The 21,130-nt window shown below is 44.2% G+C and overlaps 1 protein-coding gene across 1 annotated transcript in view; it reads right to left on the reverse strand.

Moving 5' to 3' along the window:
- The window catches only part of CUX2 (cut like homeobox 2), a 478,876-nt gene that overhangs the window by 119,509 nt on the left and 338,237 nt on the right, over positions 1 to 21,130 (reverse strand). The window contains 2 exon segments of the mRNA XM_044275790.1: positions 7,109 to 7,223; positions 20,115 to 20,255. Coding sequence (XP_044131725.1) covers positions 7,109 to 7,223; positions 20,115 to 20,255 — 256 coding nt within the window.

Here is a 21,130-nt window from a genome sequence, read left to right on the forward strand (position 1 = left end):
GGCGATAAATAGGACAAGTTAGTCCTGACAAGATTATGGATCGATCGCTGGGAACTTTCAGGGTAAGGCCTCATGCACACAATTGTTACGTTTCTTGCGGCCCGCAAATTGCGGATCCACAAAACACAGAAGCCGCCTGTGTGCCTTCCGCAATTTGCGGAACGGAACAGACGGCCCATTGTAGAAATGCCTATTCTTGTCCGCAAAATGGACAAGAATAGGACATGTTGTATTTTTTTTGCAGGGCCACGGAACGGAGCAAAGGATGCAGGCAGTGAATGGGTCCGCACCCGAGCCGCAAAAACTGCGGTTCGGATGCAGACTAGAACAACAGTATGTGCATGAGACCTAAACCAGTATTAAGCTACATTTGGTTTTATATGTCAGAACATGGTGACAGGTTCCCTTTAACCCCTTAAGGACACAACCTTATTACACCTTAGGACCAGGCCATTTTTTGCAAATCTGACCAGTGTCACTTTAAGTGGTGATAACTTTAAAACGCTTTGACTTATCCAGGCCATTCTGAGATTGTTTTTTCGTCACATATTGTACTTCATGACACTGGTAAAATAAAGTTAAAATTTTTTTTTATTTTGCATAAAAAAATGCTAAATTTACCAAAAATTGGGAAAATTAGCAAATTTCAAAGTTTCAGTTTCTCTACTTCTGTAATACATAGTAATACCCCTAAAAATTGTGATGACTTTACATTCCCCATATGTCTACTTCATGTTTGAATTATTTTGGGAATGATATTTTATTTTTTGGGGATGTTACAAGGCTTAGAAGCAAATCTTTACAATTTCTTGTAAAGAAATTTACAAAAACCCAATTTTTAGGGACCACTACAGCTCTGAAGTCACTTTGCGAGGCTTAGATAATAGAAACCACCCAAAATGACCCCATTCTAGAAACTACACCCCTCAAGGTATTCAAAACTGATTTTACAAACTTTGTTAACCCTTTAGGTGTTGCACAAGAGTTATTGGCAAATGGGGATGAAATTTGAGAATTTCATTTTTTTGCCTAATTTTCCATTTTAACCCATTTTTTCCACTAACAAAGCAAGGGTTAACAGCCAAACAAGACTGTATCTTTATTGCCCTGACTCTGCCGTTTACAGAAACACCCCATATGTGGCCGTAAACTACTGTACGGCCACACAGCGGGGCGTAGAGTGAAAGGTGCGCCGTTTGGTTTTTGGAAGGCAGGTTTTGCTGGACTGGTTTTTTGACACCATGTCCCATTTGAAGCCCCCTGATGCACCCCTAGAGTACAAACTCCATAAAAGTGACCCCATCTAAGAAACTACACCCCTCAAGGTATACAAAACTGATTTTACAAACTTTGTTAACCCTTTAGGTGTCGCACAAGATTTAATGGAAAATAGAGATACAATTTCAAAATTTAACTTTTTTGGCAGATTTTCCATTTTAATATTTTTTTCCAGTTACAAAGCAAGGGTTAACAGCCAAACAAAACTCAGTATTTATGGCCCTGATTCTGTAGTTTACAGAAACACCCCATATGTGGTCATAAACTGCTGTACGGGCACACGGCAGGGCGCAGAAGGAAAGGAATGCCATAGGGTTTTTGGAAGGCAGATTTTGCTGGACTGGTTTTTTTAACACCATGTCCCTTTTGAAGCCCCCTGATGCACCCCTAGAGTAGAAACTCCAAAAAGTGACCCCATTTTAGAAACTATGGGATAGGGTGGCAGTTTTGTTGGTACTAGTTTAGGGTACATATGATTTTTGGTTGCTCTATATTACACTTTTTGTGCGGCAAGGTAACAAGAAATTGCTTTTTTGGCACCGTTTTTTTTTTGTTATTTACACCATTCATCTGACAGGTTAGATCATGTGGTAATTTTATAGAGCAGGTTGTCACGGACGCGGCGATACCTAATATGTATACCATTTTTTTATTTATGTAAGTTTTACACAATGATTTCATTTTTAAAACAAAAAAAATGTTTTAGTGTCTCCATAGTCTAAGAGCCATAGTTTTTTCAATTTTTGGGTGATTATCTTAAGTATGGTCTAATTTTTTGTGGGATGAGATGACGGTTTGATTGGCACTATTTTGGGGTGCACATGACTTTTTGATTGCTTGCTATTACACTTTTTGTGACGTAAGATTACAAAAAATGGCTTTTTTACACCATTTTTATTTTTATTTTTTTACGGTGGTCATCTGAGGGGTTAGGTCATGTGATATTTTTATAGAGCCGGTCAATACGGACGCGGCGATACATAAATAAAAAAAAGTATACATATTAGGTAAGTTTTACACAATGACTTCATTTCTGAAACAAAAAAAAATCATGTTTTAGTGTTTCCATAGTCTAAGAGCCATAGTTTTTGGGCGATTATCTTGGGTAGGGTATGATTTTTGCAGGATGAGATAACAGTTTGATTGTTACAATTTTGGCGTACATGCGACTTTTTTGATCACTTTTATTACCTTTTTGGGAAGTAAGGTGGGCAAAATTTCAATTTCATCATAGTTTTTTATTTTTTAGGCGTTCACCGTTCGGGTAAAGTAACATGACCGTTTTATAGATCAGGTCGTTACGGACGTGGCGATACCAAACATGTGTAGGGAATTTTATTTTTTTCATTTTTAATCAGTGATAAATGTGTTTTTTGATTTTTACTTTATTTTCACTCTAAAATGGGGTCATTTGGGGGTATTTATACTATCCTGGCACCTCAAGAAACATGACAGGTGCTCAGAAAGTCAGAGCTGCTTCAAAATGCGGAAATTCACATTTTTGTACCATAGTTTGTAAACGCTATAACTTTTGCGCAAACCAATAAATATACACTTATTGGATTTTTTATCAAAGACATGTAGCACAATAAATTCTGACACAAACTTGTATAGAAATGCAATTATATTTGAACAATTTAACCAGAGAAAGTTAAAAATACACTTTTTTTGAGAAAATTGGGGTCTAGTTTGATTAATATCAGAAAAAGGAAAAATCTCAGCAGCAATCAATTACCATCAAATGAAAGCTGTATTTGTGAGAAGAAAAGGAGGTAAAATTATTTTGGGTGCCAAGTTGCATGACCGAGCAATAAACCGTTAAAGTTGTGGAGTGCCGATTTGTAAAAAAGGGCCTGGTCACTAGGGGGGTATAAACCTGTGGTCCTTAAGTGGTTAACAACAATGCCTCCTTCTAGGGGTCTTTTCTGAGTCACCAGTCCTCTCACACAGGCACTCCTCACTACTCAGACGATCTCCTTATCCAGACTCCTTCATCTGGTTACCGTGTTAGGCCTCGATTATGGTCACTGTCACATGCCGTCACTCATCTCTTATACCTTCTCGTGGTCACTGGTCGACACTCTTTGTTTTATCTGAGACAAAGGTTTGGCCTATTATTTCCCAAACCTTTTACTCGGTGCGTATGGACACTCTAAGGCCCCTTTCACACGAGCGAGCTTTCCACGCGGGTGCAATGCGTGATGTGAACGCATTGCGCCCGCACTGAATCCTGACCCATTCATTTCAATGGGTTTATGTACAAGAGCGTTGTTTTTCACGCATCACTTGTGCGTTGCGTAAAAATCGCAGCATGTTCTATATTCTGCATTTTTTTACGCAGCCCTGGCCCCATAGAAGTGAATAGAGGTTGCGTGAAAAACGCATTGCATCCGGAAGCAAGTGAGGGTGCGATGCGTTTTTCACTGATGGTTGCTAAGAGATGTTGTTTGTAAACCTTCAGTTTTTTATCACGCGCGTGAAAAAGGCATGAAAATGCCTTGCACCCGCGCAAAAAAAAAAAATGACGAACTGAACGCAATCGCAGACAAAACTGACTGAACTTGCTTGCAAAATGGTGCGAGTTTCACTGAACGCACCCGGACCTAATCCGTCACGCTCGCGTGAAAGGGGACTAACTCACATGTCCATCACTGTAGTTTTATGCAAATGGTTTTCTTATCCTTATCACATAATTAACTATAGCAGTCAACATTGTTTCTTACACAGCCATCTACTCCATTAGTTCCTCCTCATGTAATTGCATTGCTTCTGCTCTTTGCTGTGTACACACACAATAATCAGGAACCATACTGTATAAAGCATCATGTTCTACCAATCACAGAACATAAGTTACAGTTAGGCCTCTTGCCCACGAACGTAAGGGCTCCGTGCCCTTGCTGTGGACCGGAAATTGCGGTCCACAATGCACGGGCACTGACCTTCGGGCAGCTGCATGCAGATCGCAGACCCATTCACTTGAATGGGGTCCGCGATCCGTCCATTCCGCAAAAAGATAGAACGGAAGTACGGAACGGAACACCACAGAAGCTCTCCGTAGAAGCTCTTCCGTTCCGTATCTCCAGATTTGCGGACCCATTCAAGTGAATGGGTCCGCATCCATGATGCGGAATGCACACGGCTGGTGACCCATGTATTGCGGAACCGCCGTATGCGGCCCGCAGCATGGGCACGGAGCCTTTACGTTCGTGTGAAAGAGGGATATTCCCATCAATGACAGATAGGAGTGGGTTTCAGAGGTGGGACCTGCACCTATCTCCTGAACAGGGCCCCCCCCCCCCCTCCCGAAGCGAAGGAGAGCACACTGCTCAATCACGGCCACCTCTCCATACACTGCTGGAAATAACCAAGCCAGCACAGTTCTCTGACTAATAAGAAGCTAAGACCTACAATTAACCAATGCTATAAAACAATGAAAAGAAAAACGACTGGTTAAATGATATTGTCTTTCATGGACTACATCACACTCACTGGCATTCTTTACGAGCACTCTGGATATGATTTGCATCAAGTAATAAACTTGGAAATGCTGCTCTATGGGTAAACAGGGTACTCCTACTGTGCAGAGTGCCAAATCATCAAACCATTGTATATCACGTCAGACACATAGTTCAGTGATACAGGACATGTAAAGCTGCATCGGATTTAAACCTAAGACCAGTGCTGAGCCACCATGCTACATGGATAGATGGTTATATAGAGATAGATTGCAAATTGCGGATCCACAAAACACAGATACTGGCTCTGTGCATTCCGCATTTTGCAGACTGCACGTGGCTGGCCCTATGATAGAAATGCATATTCTTGTCCGCAATTTCAGAGAAGTATAGGTAAGTATAGGCTAACCACCAGACAGGGGCTCGCAATTACTCTTTATTGGCAGAGCAGCACAGTGGCTCAGTGATTGGCACTGGTGCCTTGCAGAGCTGGGGTCCCGAATCTGATCGGGGGCAATAAAGTTTGTATGTTCTCCCTGTGTTTTGTGTGGTTTTTCTCCAGGTACCAGTTTCCTCCCACCCTCCAAAAATATACAAATAGTCAAACTGGCTTCCTATGAAATGGACCCTAGTGTGCGCTGCGTATTGGCGTTGAGCGCCTATATGGCAGCCGGTGACGATCCCTGTGCTTGGACTTCCTGTGAGAAATGTGCAGTACAAATGTTTGCCATTATCATTAGTGGTCCTGCAGTCTGGACACCAGTTTGCTCCTTTTTAGGGTCCATTTACACGTCCACATGTGTTTTGCAGATCCGCAAAACACGGACACCGGCAATGTGCGTTCCGCATTTTGCAGACCGCACATCGCAGGCACGCTCATAGAAAATGCCTTTTCTTGTCCGCAATTGTGGACAAGAATAGGACATGTTCTATTTTTTTGCGGACAGCACATTCCGGCCCTATTGAAAATGAATGGGTCCGCACCTGTTCCGAAAACTTGCGGAACGGATCCGGACCCATTTTGCGGACGTGTGACTGGACCCCTAAGGGTACGTCCACACAGAACGGAAAATACAGCGGAAGAGTACACTTCAGATTTTGCTGGGGATCCACTGCAAAAAAAAAACCAACAAAAACTGCATGTATTACTTGTGGTTTTTGCAGCAGAAGTGGCGTTGGTTTTTATCCTCTCCATTGCAAAGGGTAGAGATCGGCAGCATCCATAGACATACCACAGATTTTAAGTCCGCCACGCAAGTAAATTTACGCAGCGCGTGGATGAGACTTCTTAAAATGTCATCCACTTTGCTGGCACTGTACATTTGCATAACACTGTGGATTTGCCACATGAAAACTCGCAGCATCAAATCCGCTGAGTATCTGCCACGTATTAGCGCCACAAGCAGTACAATAATTATTCTCTGGCTTTTCAGTGGCCCTCGCCATGCCTGCCAACACACATCACTATATACAGTACCTAGAGTTTTCCCTGTATTTGGAGTAGTAGTAAAATAAGTAATTTCCTCCTCATACAGATGAGTAGATAACCCGCTACAGGTCAATAACCAGAACTCCCAACATTCGCGTTATCTCTCCGATCGGCTGAATCACACCCGCTCAGGAGGGCACATCTGGATAAGCTAAACGGATGGGAGGTAGGTTTGAAATCTAAGGCAACTCACCAGACAGAATAAGAACACCCAGAACTTTCTTTTTTTCTATATTCACAGCTTTTTCGTGGCTCTCACCGTCCTGCTTGTCGTTCTACTTGATTTAGGACCCAATCCATAGGATATTACAGGCACCTACACCAATCCAGCACCTCAGAAGCGGATACGGCACTGGCTACAAACAATGCCCTGGACTTTAGTCATCATCACTTCATTCAATTCCTAATTCAGCTGTTAACCCTGCGTTTCTGTCTTACATACTAGAAATTCATAGTCGCTTTGAGCCCTGGTCTTTCTAAATGCTGGTCCATGGTCCTGCTGGGCTCCATAGAAACCTCTGTATACCTCCCCGCAGCGGACAAGCCATGTTCCCACAGCTCATCATTTATCAGCTTGTCACAAAGGCTCGCAGTCAGTCAGAAGTACCAGTCAGGCTCCATAGCTAGTGTCCTTCCAGGGAGACAGAGATGGCGGTGGTATAGTGATGCCACATACAATGGACAGGAATGACCTTACCGTTACTTGCCCTCACACACACCTTGCTTTGCTGTATGCTGGTGTGCAACTATAACTCCCACCATGCCCATCACTGCCAGAGCATGCTTGTGGTTGTAGTTTTCCAGACACCAGTGTCAAGGACATGGCAGCTGCATCCCCTCATGACCCTCTCCTCACACACATGGATGCTGCCGGTTACTCACGTACTTTTCGCTCTCTGCTTCGGTCTTCTGCTGAAAGGTGTCCACAGAGTAGAGTTTTCCGTGCCGGGCGTCCTCCCTCTGCAGCGGGATACCAGCTGGAGCCGTGCCCTCTTTCCTCTCTGCAGGTGCAAACATTCACAGAAGTAGCATGAGTATGGTGCCCAGAGCCGGCGGCGAGGGGGTTAATTCGCGGGGCAGCCGCAGGTCAGCGCTGGGCTGGAGCGCCACAGCTGGAGGTGAGAATGTGACTGTGCAAGCGGCCGCTTCCTGCCCGCGCTCTGCAGCGCCCGCCCCCTAGCGGCTGGCATTCCAGGGAGCCGCGTGAACACGGGGACAATGCCCTTTCACCGGTAAACTGCTGACCTCTCTTTTTATTAGTTTTTTTTTTTTTTTTTTTTAATTAAATTGAACAGTACATACGAGAAACAAATGGCAAAGCAGTGATGTTACATTTGCAGAGGCTAGATAAAACCTAGGGGGATGCCTTGATATGTAGTCTTAGGCCGCGTTCCCACCTGACTGATTTGCTGCAGATTTGTCCCTGACATTTTCTGAATTCTCACACACAGGGTGCATACGGAAAAAAAACGCAGTGCGGATTTGAAATTTGAAGCATGTCAATTTATGCTGCGGATTTCACCTTCTGCAACAAAAATTCAGATTTTTCCGCTGGACTTTCAGTCACATGTGAACCCAATCTAAAAAAAATATAAGAACTTAAAAACCCAGGTCCTCTTAAAATGATTCCTCCATGTAATGATTTCTATCTGATTAGGGGATAGCTGCACAACAGCTGAGGCATAAACGTATAGTTAGGCCTCATGCACACGACCGTAGTTCTGGTCCGCATCGGAGCCGCAGTTTTTGCAGCTCGGATGCGGACCCATTCACTTCAATGGGGCCGCGAAATATGCAGACAGCACTCCACGTGCTGTCCGCATCCGTTGCTCCATTCCGAGGCCCCTCAAAAAAAATATAGCATGTCCTTTTCTTGTCCGTTTTGAAGAAAAGAGTAGGCATATCTACAAGGGGCTGCCCGTTCCGCGAATTGCGGAAGGCACATGGGCGGATTCCTTTTTGTGCGGATCCGCGTTTTGCGGGCCGCAAAAAACGGCACGGTTGTGTGCACGAGGCCTTACCGCAGGGATTGCTGGTCAGACGTTTGAAGATTTAAGGGGTTTTCCGAGATTTTAATACTTGAAAAGTCATCAGTATCTGACAGGTGGGGGTCTAACACCCAGGACCCCGCGATCAGCTGTTTGAGAAGGCAGCGGCGCTCCTGTGAGTTCCGCGGTCTTCTACCAGCATACCAAGCATTGTACATTGTATAGCGGCTGTGCTTGGGGCTGAGCGCGGCACTATGCATAGCTGCTATACAATGTACGGCAAGCGCAGAGAAGGCCGCAGCGATCACAAGAGCACCAGTGCCTTCTCAAACAGCTGATCGGCGGAGGTCCAGCGTGTCGGACCCCCCGTCAGATACTGATGACCTATCTCAAGTATAGGTCATCAGTATCAAAATCCTGGAAACCCCCTTTAAATGTACCTAGGTACTGACAAATCCATAATTTGGCACCCATAGCACTGCCGGAGAGCTGGGGGACAACTCTTCTGGTGGCTGTGATGGTGGCCATACTGGTTTTCATCAAGCTTCAGGCCAAGCAGCAGTGACGATCAGTCATATAATGTGGATATAAAGTGTTACACACGGTAGTAATCATGTGTGTATACATGGAATTGATACATAATATTAAGGATAATAATTTGGGGGTCAGCATACATTGCTGGCACCATTTAGTAGCCCCGAGCCTCAGTGCTATACCATGGAGACCACCATAAGTCCATAGAGCTGTGAATTATACTATCAGCACTTGGGGGTCATCATCCAGCTGTTAGTTACAATGGATGTAGGTGAAGTATATTATATAGGTCTGTGGTGGGACAAGCTGCCTTTAGTCTGAATGGCTGAAGACCCCTAAAACAGTGTGGCACACCCAAGATTTTTTCTGCTGAATAAAGTTTCTAAGAACTTTTATTTTAAAGGGTGTGTTCACATCTCCACTCAAGATTACAGTTCACATCAGAGATGCTGGGCCTCTCCAGCTGTAAGGCCTCTTGCACACGAACGTATTTTATTTCCGTTTCTGTTCCGTTTTTGCGGTCCATATGTGGTACCATTCATTACAAAGGTTCCGCAAAAAAACGGAATGTACTCCGTGTGCATTCTGTTTCTGTATATCCGTTCCGCTAATAGATAGAAGTTGTTCTATTATTGTCTGTATAATGGACAAGGATAGTACTGTTCTTTTAGGGGTCAGCTGTTCCGTTCCGCAAAATACAGAATGCACACGGACGTCATCCGTATTTTTTGTGGACCGCAAAATACATACGGTCGTGTCCAAGAGGCCTAACTTAGAGGACTCGGGAATGTCATAGTGTCCTATCCTATCACTGAGAAGTATATCCAAGAGGCCTAACTTAGAGGACTCGGGAATGTCATAGTGTCCTATCCTATCACTGAGAAGTAACATTACAGCAAGAGTTATATATAACGTAAAGGGAACCTGTCACCGGGATTTTGGGTATGGAGCTGAGGAGGACATGGGTTGCTAGATGGCCGCTAGCACATCCGCAATACCCAGTCCCCATAGCTCTGTGTGCTTTTATTGTATAAAATAAACTGATTTGATACATATGCAAATTAACCTGAGATAAGTCCTGTACGTGAGATGAGTCAGGGACAGGACTCCTCTCAGGTTAATTTGCATCTCTATCAAATCGTTTTTCTTACACAATAAAAGCACACAGAGCTATGGGGACTGGGTATTGCGGATGTGCTAGCGGCCATCTAGCAACCCATGTCCTCAGCTCTATACACAAAATCCAGGTGACAGGTTCCCTTTAAGGTCCCTTTACAGTGATAGAGGTAATAAGTGTAAAGTAAGTGACAGACTACCTTTAATGTGCAAGGCTACATAGTTAAAGGAGATGTACCATCCTGAACTTCATTAGCTCAATGCCCATGTGCCCGATTTTGCTAGTGAGGAGTCCTGGTGTGTTAAATCTTCATTTACTATGCCACATGCCAGCCTACAGGGTAGACGTGGGGAGGAGAGGATGGGAGTGGTGGCTCCGGCAATGAGGGTGATCGTAGTCCTCACAGTGGCTAAATTCCCTGCTCTGTGGGCCACGCGGGCAGTGACTAGAGGTGCGCAACCGTTTCCAATTACATGGTGCAGTCCTAGATTAAGTGGACAGTCTGTCTTAGTAGTGTGATGGGCACTAGAAGCAATAAACCCTAATCACATGCAGTAAAGTCTAAAGCCATATGCGTGAGTTACCGTTACTGTTTCAGCCCAGCATGGACTTGGACTATTGTCCCCATGGACTATTGTCCCCAACCTTCTGTAAAAATTCAATGCTTCCTTGTCAGAGTGGTAAATCTTTGGCAAAGTTGCGTTCCTGGCAGTTTCCACTCTCTCAGGAATGATGTTTTCCTGGAGAACATCTGTCTTGGCCTACTTGGCAGCACATACCAAACAGATCTTCACTCTAGCATGTGCAGCAGAAGGCTCTCAGTTCACTAGCCAAGGGAAAAAATGGGACCAGCTCACTACCCTGCATCTGTAACTAAAGCTGCCAGTTTAACTATTTCCTACCTATACACAGCCTTGGATACATATCCTATTGATACATAGTCTATAGTAAGGTTACATTAGACATCTGCACCACTAAATTTGCATAGTTAGCATCTTAGTAAGCATCTTAACAGTTTTTAAAGTGTAAACTGTAGCATTATAGCATTAACCCCTTAGCAATCAATTACAGCATGGGGATATATGTGTGAATCAGCAGGGGATATATGTGTTAAAATACTGCCATGCTAGTAGTTTAGTGGCTCCATACCTGGTGACAGGCTCCCCTTATCATTCTTTATAGCTTTATAGTGGAAATCTCCCTGTAGTGTGAATTATGTGCCATATTTACGCCTGCCCTTTAAGGGTATATTTACTTGTGTGTGAGATTTAATTTTGCAAAAAATTGAAAATATTCTTTATTAATTGAGTAGATAAAGCAGCATTGGTGAGATAAAGCAAGCAACATGCGAAGCTCACATTATCACCTGAGATGGAGTCGTTAAACTGAAGTGCGTTCACCTCTTCACATTAATAAAAGTTTCCATTAATGTAGCACCAGTAAGTGCATTCCATTGTAGCAATTTACATGTGTAGAAAACATAAAAACAATGGTTGAAAATTGTGATTTCCAGAAAAAAATTATTTATTGTAGCCACGGATGCAAAATGAACACAATGGATGTTCAAGATAAAAGTTTCATTTTTTTTTTTTTTTCTGCTCTTCTGACTGATCAGAAGAATGGAAAACTAAACGGTGATGTGAACTCGGACTAACTTGTGCAGGTAGGGCTTATTTTCTTATTAGTATTGTGTTACCAATGACATTTTGCCAGAAATGAGAATGGATCTAGCATGAGGCAGAAGCGATAACTTTGTAGGAAGTGGTATGCCCTATGAACCGGAAAATAAAATACACTGATGTAAATGAGTGAGACCTGAGGTGCAAAACGATATACCTGAATTATTTTAAACTCATGGGTCTGAAAACTTGCACCAAATAAAGATTTGCTTCTTGTATCACATAACATTTAGAACTCCTCAGTACCCACTAAGTGAAGCCATACACACGGGCATGGGATTCAGCCAGTTCCCTCGGGTTCTCCAGATCCGGTTGTTAAAATTACAGCGGCAGCTGGAGATGAGCGCTGCCATTCCATAGTTTAGCTCCTTAGGCTTTTTAAAAGTTGGGTGTTATGTGTGTAGTGTATATATGGTGTATTTATGTTGTAAATATATGGTATATGTATATGTTAACATGTGTCGTGATGCCGTGTTCTCTTATGGTGGGAAAAATAATTTTATAATTTAATAGTACAGGCATTTTTGTACATGGTGATGCCCATGATGTTTATATTTTTATTATTTATATATTTATTTTTTTTATTCTAAGGAAAGGGGGGGGGGGTAATTTTAATTTTTATATATTTTATTTTCCTTTTTATTTTTTGTAGCCCCTCTAGGAGGCTACAATGTCCACTACCATAAGGAGTATTGTCATTCTCTAATTGATGATCTTCGATGTTGGCCTGCCACCTGCTGGACAACATAAGAACTGCAGCTCTAATATGCTGGGTCTCTTCACAGAGACCCAGACTATTCGAAATAAAGACCGGCATCCCCAATATCCACACGGGGATGCCGAGCGCTTCCGTGTTTTTCATCCTTTACACTTGAACACGGCATCTAAAGGCTGTAATGTCCGCGGTCAGCATTATTGCCAGTCGCAGACATTAGCCGTGGGCCCCTGCTGTTTTAAACAGCAGAGACCCATCAGCTATGGTGCCCGCTGCACGAGTGAGCAGATGCCGTGTTTAAAGACCCCACCAGCACTGTACATGTATGGCGCTGGTAGCGAAGGGTTTAAATGTTATTTTAATATATTTCAATATGGAAATAGTTACTTTTGTAATTTACATTCTGTTATAAAAAATTTCCAGTTGTGAGAAATTCTGTTTACATCACTATCATGGCACCCTCTGCTGTTTAATCTTTATAGTAATGAGCATGTCCACCTACTCGAATCCATCCTTCAACTGGCACCACCTGTATCTACTATTAGAAGCTGTGATAGTTCGGGCTCGTGCACGAAAGAAGGTCAGAATTGCTGCTACAAAGTTGTCCAGCAAAAATCAAGCTCTTAGGGCTATTTCACACGAGTCCATTGTTGGAATCACTCTCTGTGTGTGAGCGTAATACTCTTCTGGACTTGCAGGAGCGCATGGCATAGCAACCATTCAGATTTGATCCTTTTATTTTCCAGGAATCTGATCGGTTGCTATGGGCAACTAAGACAGTTTTCCTTTTTTGATAAATCTGCCCCACCGCGTGCATAATATAACCAGAAAAACTTCCACAAAAAAAGGTAGCAAAAAAGAAGCGTTAATTTTAACGTAAATTTGTTTTCCCTCAGTCCTAACAGCAGCAAGATTAATTAAAAAATTAACCCACCCCCATAAAGGGATGCCCGCCCCAACAGACAGTGCTTTATCATCAATTATACCCAAAAACTAAAAAGCTTGATTTGGGTGGGAAATTTGTGTGCTGCTGTTATGACTAAGAGAAAACAAATTTATGTTAAAATTAACGCTTCCCTTTCGTCCTAACCAGCAGCACAAGTGGGGACCTAGCAAGGAGCAAAACAGACAAATTTGGAGGGTCTCGTTTTATTAATTTTTTCTTTAGGAAAGGGCACTCAAAATGGTACGTCCAAACGCCACTCTCTCAGACCGCATAGAATCTGGGCGATAATGTTTAACAAAGGTGTTTTGGGAGCCCAGGAAGCTGCAGCACAGATTTGTTCTAGCGGAACCAATCTTTTCTCCACATAAGAGGTAGACACCGCCCTTCTAGAGTGGGCAGTGACAAAGGATGGAGGAGCCAAATCCTGAGCTAAAAAAACTTAATGGATTGCCTCTTTTATCCACCTACTTAAAGAGGGTTTAGAGGCCTTAAGACATTTGTTTTTCCCTGAAAAGGACACAAAGAGGGGTTTGGATCTTCTAAAGTTCACAATTCTGTTCAGGTAAATTCTGAGATTTCTTGAAATGTCCAAGGAATGGAGGGCTTCTTCCTCAGGAGATGAGGGAGAGGAACACAAAATCGGTAAAGTAACAGTATGATTAGTGTTCCTGAATGACGGAACTTTGGGAACAAAGGTCGGTAGAACCCTCAACAGGACCCTATCCTGGAGGAAGAGGGTATAAGGCTCAGCAGCCGCCAGGGCCTGAAGTTCTCCAATCCTCTTGGCCGAAGTTATGGCCAACAGAAATGTGACCTTTAAAGATAAAAATCTAAGGTCTACAGATAGCCCTTTTAGAATGACAGATAAATCCCATTCAGGGAAAGGTCTCAGGATGCTAGGTTTCAGTCTTTCGGCTCCTTTGAGGAACCTCCTGAGTAGGGGGTCTTGAGCTAGAGATCTGCCTAAAAAGGCAGAAAGAGCAGAGGTATGAACTCTGAGTGTTGACGGGCTTAGACCCTTGTCAACGCTGTCCTGAAGAAACTGTAGAATAGCTGAAAGAGGAGGATCTGAGGGTACAACCTCTTTATCAGCACACCACTGAAGGAAGATCTTGTATATCCTTGAGTAAGCTTTGTTTGTGGACTCCGCCCTGGAGTGTGAAATAGTTCTCAAGACCTCCGCAGAAAGCCCTCTAGCTTCTAGTAGGGGTCTGTCAATCTCCAGGCTGTCAGACTTAGTGTCCTCAGATTTAGGCAGGGACCTGTGTCCTGATACACTAGGTCCTGCGTTAGGGGAAGTCTCCAATATATGCCCTGACTCATCTTCATGAGCTGGGTGAACCAAGACCTCTTCAGCCAGAAGGGTATTATCACAATGACAGGGGTCTGGTCTTGCTTGATTTTCGTCAATACCCTTGGTATCATGGAAATTGGAGGGAATATATAAGCCAGTGTAACAGTCACGTACACACACAGGGGAGAAGATAGTCACGTCCACCCCCACCCCTGGCCCTGCCTACTTGCCTCACGAGTCCTGATGACAGGGGACAACTGGACGGCAGTCCCTAACTTAGGATACGTGCGTGAAGGACAGACAAGACAAATAACGGATAGTGAACGGACCGGGTCTAAACCAAGAGGACAACACAGTACAGAGGGATAAGCAAAGAATGGTCAGGAGAAGCCGGGGTCATAAATACCAGGAGAGTCGAGAATTACCAAAGGAGTCCACAAAGAATAGGAGAAATACCAGAAGGGATGCGCAGTACAGGAGGAGCAGGCAAAGGATCGTCAGGGAACAGGATCAGGTAAGTATACAGGTATCCAACAAACGCCAGGAACCTAAATTAACAGGCAACCTGTGGCCAGCAGGCTGCCTGTATTTATCGTGGGGAGTGAGGGTCATGTGATGTGGTCAGCGTCACATGACCGACAGACCGACCAGTCAAGCACCGAGTGATCAGCTCGGCGCTCAAGGCAGACCTAGGAGCAGGGAGCCTCCCAGCTAGCAAAGGCGCCCTGGGAACGAGGTCAAACACGAAGCTAAGCAGCAGGTCTGCGGCTAATGGGAGACCGAGTGCGCCTTCGGCACCCCGTTACAGCCAGCCTGAACCTCCATGTTATGGACAGGGCGTCTATCGCCAGAGTATTGTCCTCCTTGTAAAGGGGGCAGAATCTGTCCACCTTGGCGTTCAACCGGATCGCCATCAAGTAGGTCTCTGGAATACCCCACCGTAGAGTGATTTGGGTGAAGAGGTCTCTGTTCAGCGACCATTCGCCTGGAACTGGCAAACCCCGACTCAGACGATCTGCAATCATGTTGAGATCCCCCCTGATGTGGACAGCCGAAAGGTGAGATTAACTGATTCTGCCCAAGAAAGAATTAGACCAACTGGAGAAGAGATTGAGATCTTGTGCCTCCCTGTTGATGTAAGCTACTACTGGACTCTTCCCGCCTTCCCGCGGATATGAGGCGCAAAATGGCGCAAAATGGTAGAGAGCAAGACGAGCTGCTCTGAATTGTCTTAAACTGGATAAGAGAAGCCTCTCCTGCGGACTCCAGGTACCTTGTACTAGCTTCTCCTCCAGATGGGCTCCCCAACCTAGAAAGGAGGCGTCTGTGGTCAACGTGATCCAACGAGGTTGAATCAAGGACGGGGGGTCCATGAGGGAGGAACAGACAGGGAGTGCGTCTTGTCCAACCCCCTGGGATTGCGATTCCAGACTGCTAACACTTCTTCCTGAAGTGGACGTAGATGCCATAGGGCCCAAGCAACTGCCTCTGCAGACGCTGACATGTGGCCTAATATCTTCATGAGAGTTCTGATGGACACTCGCCGAGGCACCATGAGGAACTGCGCGGCTCTTATTACTGTTCGGAGTCTACTAGGAAACCCAGGAACATCCTGGAGGTAGAAGGAAAGATTTCAGATTTTTCCCAATTTATAAGCCAGCCCAAGCGCTGGACAGACTGAAGAGCCAGCTGAGGATGAGATAGAAGAACATCTAGAGTAGTGGCTTTTAGAAGCCAGTCGTCTAGGTATGGCACGATCTCTAGTCCTTGAAGCCTGAGTTGGGCGACAACCAGAGCTGGGTGAATGGGAATATGAAGGTACGCGTCCTTCAGATCTATAGTAATCATTAGATCCCCTGGATTTAGAACACTGATTAGTGATCCAATGGTCTCCATCCTGAAGCGCTTTGGCCTTATGAGACGATTTAGGTAGCGGAGATCTATGATCATACACCAATCGCCCAAAGGTTTCGGGACTAAAAATATGGGGGCGTAAACTCCCGAACCTCGTTCGCGAGGAGGAACCTCCTCTAAAGCCTTCTTCTGCACATAAAGGAGGAAGGAGTCCTCCAACACAGACTGCTTAGTGTGGGTCAGCGGCTTGGTAAGGACAAACTTCTCTTGGGTGGGGGGGATAGGAAATCTATCCTGTAACCGAACATAATTATATCCAGGACCCACTGGTCCGGGATGTCTTGCAGCCAGACCTGCTGAAATAAACTTAGGCGACCTCCAACCAGAGGGGAACTGAAAATTTGTGCACCGTACAGAAAGTTTGGAGGGGGAGGGCAGGCGGGAGAGTCATAGGTCCGCCTTACGGTCTTTCCCACGACCACGTCCACGTCTGGGCGAATCTTGACACCTCTGGGATCTGGAGGAGCCTTGGGTCCTTCTTCCTCTGGCCCTACCACGGCCATGAAAGGCTTGTTGGGGGAGGGATTTCCCCTTCTTATCAACAAGACTCTCCATTGACCTGTCCAATTCAGAACCAAAGAGCCTGCCCGGTTCGTACGGCAGGCCACATAGATTAAATTTGGAGGTATTATCACCAACCCAGGGGCGCAGCCATAGGGGCAGACGACTAGCAGAGGAGAGGGCCTTGCTTTTAGCGGCCAACGTGAGGTGCTGTGTAGAGGCATCGCATAAAAAAAATCGTGCCGAGAAGCAAAGTTCTGAACTGATCCAATATGTCAATTCTGAAAACACCAGATTCCAGATCCGACTGGATTCTGAGGATGCGTGACTGAACGGAATCTGCCACCTCTGAGCAAGCAACTGCAACAGAAGCAGAGGCTGTTGCCGCAGAATAATTTGCGTCTCAGAGTGTATTCAGCCCTGTGATCTAATGGATCCTGAAGATTGCTTATATCATCGGAAGGGACTAAGGTCCTTTTGGATAGTTTCGAGATCGCCATATCAACCTTCGGAGGTGGTACCCAAAGCTCTGATTCCGATTCTTGGAGGGGAACATCAGTTTAAACCTCTTGGCGAGGACAGGACCTTTTTCAGGATGCTTCCATTCGGTCAGCATCAGTTTCTTTAAATTTGTGTCCCCTTTAAAGACCCTTGGCCCCCTAGAGGTGGACAGTGGAGCTTCCCCTTGCTCAACATCGTGATCCCTAGATTGGATGGAGCAAAAAAGTATTTGCGTCTTCTTGGCAGGAAAAAGATGGCATCTTCTTCACCCGAAGAGGAGGAGTGGTCTTCCACGGATGTGACGTCATCAGCCATAGGTAGAGGACCTGGCGAAGATACTCTAGCCCTTTTTTTTTAGGAAAGGGCATTTTTTATTCCCATAACGGAATTTCCCATGAACTCTTTCATCCTTTCAAACATGTCACGCATAGTGGGTTGCGTTTGGGGAGGACGGCATCCAGGACATCTATTATACTCATAGGAGTCCGGCATCGGTGTACTACAATTGGCACAAGTTCAGTGCCTCTGTTTATGGGAGGATTTCCCATGCTGATCGCCGTTAGGAGATGACATTGGAAAACAAAATTACGTTACAAAAACTTGTAAACGCAGAAGCAAGTACAGAAACAACAGTGTCTGGCTAGTAACTCAATGCAGGGCCAGAGGGAGAGCCTGGAAACTGTCTGGCATTTAAATAGCTGACAGCTCCCGCCAGGCAAGTCTCCGCCCCCATCGGAAGTGAGGTCAGAGCTTTTTTTTTTAAACAACCAACTAAAGAACATGTCTATAAATACACAAGGCAGGACCTAATCCTAGTTACTATTAAGTTCTTGGCTATGCAACAAAGCAAAATTAGATGCTGGAAGCCCCAGCACAACGCAATCCCGGCCCAGAAGTCATCATCCGACGTACTTCTGGGTCACAGCGGCACAGTTCGGGCAGGTGGTGGCGAGGAACGCAGCGCCAACAGAGCCGGACACGTCATGTGTTCCGGAGTGCGCCGGCGCGGCGCACCACCGTCGAAGGGACAGGAGAAGAAGGCAGCAGACGCCGCACAGGTAAAAAATCTACAACCGGTCACTTAGCAAAAGCTGAGCAATAGGGGACCAACAAAGTTCAAATTATGGGCAATAATCACATAAAAAATATATGGTAACAGGCAGCAATGCCTGGACCTGTCCTTTGTTCACAGGACAGAGAACAAAGCACTGTCTGTTGGGGCGTTGTTTAATTCATCTTGGGTAGTAATTTTATCAATAAAAATTCCACCTGTCCTGCCAGTTTCACAGGGGAGAACTCCCAACTTGTGCTGCTGGTTAGGACGAAAGGGAACAGGAAAACGTACTTTTACACTTATTCTGACCTTTTTTTTTTTTTTACAGTAAAAAAAAACTCCACCAGAGACAAATTCATGTGTGCGGGGACCTTAAAGATGAATTGATCCCGCAAAAAATTTCAGAAAATCTTAATTAATTTGACCATTCTACACCATTTTTATATAGTAGGAAAGCGGCCATAAAGAAATTTAGTTGTAAGAAGCATGAAGTGAAGCATACAACAGATTTTTACTGTCCTACAATGTGTATGTACATTATACTGGACAGCGAGCAGGGTAAAATAATACGTATATGCCTGATGGTAAGGCTTCATTAAAGATTCATTTTTTGGGGGGGGGTTTTACGGGAAAAATAACGCCCTGCACTAAACTGCCTCTCATATACACACCATGCATTGAAATCCTCATTTGCTAATTGTGCCCATTATATGTTCTATAAAGTAGTGCATTATCAACTTTTGTATCATTGCCTGCTTCTATGTTTTGTCAGAATAATCAATTTGCCTCTTTGACAACGCATATTTAACACATCAATTGGAGCACTCTCTGCAGTAAATCTATCATCTGCAATACAGATCAGTACAGTTTTCCCATCTTTTAGCCACTACAATCTCATTACAGTAAACTTCAGAAACTGTAATTTAACAGCCTGATAATAAAATAATATATTTCTGTGGAAGTTTAATGTCTTTTTTTACAAATAGGGACATTTTATATTACATGCAGATACATAAAGCTCCGTTCACACAGCTATAACACATCAGGTCGGCATATGGACGGTGCTACTTATATATCTAGCTTCTGTACATGGCTGATCAGTTCTCTGCTGCAAACGGGACGCTGGGCAGTGAATGCAATGTGCAGCCCTCAGATGGAGATTGCCACTCAATTTCTTGGTATGTGGGTTTTTGGTGCAGCAGTTTGCGTAACCTTTTACTTAGTTGTCTTTGTGGCGGTTTTGGCCAAATGGCATTTTCTTGCATGGTTTGTATTTTTTTGAAGAATGTATGTACCTCTCTGTAATGTCACTTTCTGTGTAAGGGCTCATCCACACGAAAGTAAGGGCTCACTGACCGTATAACGGACTGTTAACGGGTATGAATGATCATAGTAATGATCACTCTCCAGCCCCATGCACTTTCCTTCGACTTTAGTAAAGGGCATTTAGACAAGCGGTAATTGATTGGTTTTAAATGTTGATCAGTGCTTGTTATGGCCCGGAATCGGGACAAGTAATAGGTCCCTGAGGAATATAAGATTGGTGACATATATGTGAGATATAATGTTCAAAATGACATATTTAACATAAAAACGATGCCAATATTGTGATGAAGGAGATGTAGGTGATTATATACATGTGCATTTACCTTTACTCGTAGAAAAAAAGTCAGAATACTTCTTCCAGTGTCGGCAGATTTCCTTCACAGCTTTATTCTCAGGCTCTATGCATTGAAGTTGCTGCAGCCGGTCTTCTAAACTGCGCGCTGCTTCTAGTAATGGTGCTGGGTCTGCATGGGTATAACATGTAATGGGTTAGGAATTTACCAACATGGGGCTTGAACATATGATGACAATAAATAACCCAACTAGGACAAATAGTTTTTTATTTTTATTTAGTCATGATTGTGTCACTAATTACTAATGTATGATTACAAGAATATATATTGATTTACATTTGGTTATTTTACCATCATTGGCAGGTATGCTTTCCATTATGGAGACTACTCATAAAGTAACTCTCAGAATCACAACAAAAAGTCATAAAAAATGCATAATGCATAGTTAATGAGTATTTGTCACCAAAATCAACTGCATTAATTCAGGTATACTGCATGGTAGGGTTGCAGAGAAATTTGTAATGATATGCAAATTAGGTTCTTGGAGCACTGAGGGGGCTGGCCTAGTCCTGTTGGCACTCCCTCTCCCAGTCAAACTGACAGGGCCAGGCATCTTCACTGCTCTGATGCCCCACCCTGAAATCTCAAGCATGTGGCAGCGCAGTGAAGCTTTCATGCAGTCGCCCCTGCTCTGAGATCTATACTACACATCCAATAGTACTGCTGCTGGCGCATGGGCGAGATATCAGGGCCAGGCATCGGGCAGTAAGGATCTCACTGAGAGCGGGAGTGGCAACGAGTAGAGGTGGAGGTGAAGCAGTGCTCCGAGGAGCTAGGCTAGCCCATTAGTGCTCTGAGCACCTGATTTGCATATCATAAAAAATAAGACTTTCTTTGCAATCAGACTTATTTTAGTTACCATGACCAACCCTACCAATCAGTATGCCTGTTTAATAGACTTGATCATGGTGACAGGTACTCTTTAAGATCTCTGATGGCCTCCTTTTTAATAGTTCTGATATTAAACCTTGCCTTCTTTATTCTGT

The sequence above is a fragment of the Bufo gargarizans genome, chromosome 1, assembly GCF_014858855.1.
Source record: "Bufo gargarizans isolate SCDJY-AF-19 chromosome 1, ASM1485885v1, whole genome shotgun sequence".
NCBI classification, from domain to species: domain Eukaryota; kingdom Metazoa; phylum Chordata; class Amphibia; order Anura; family Bufonidae; genus Bufo; species Bufo gargarizans.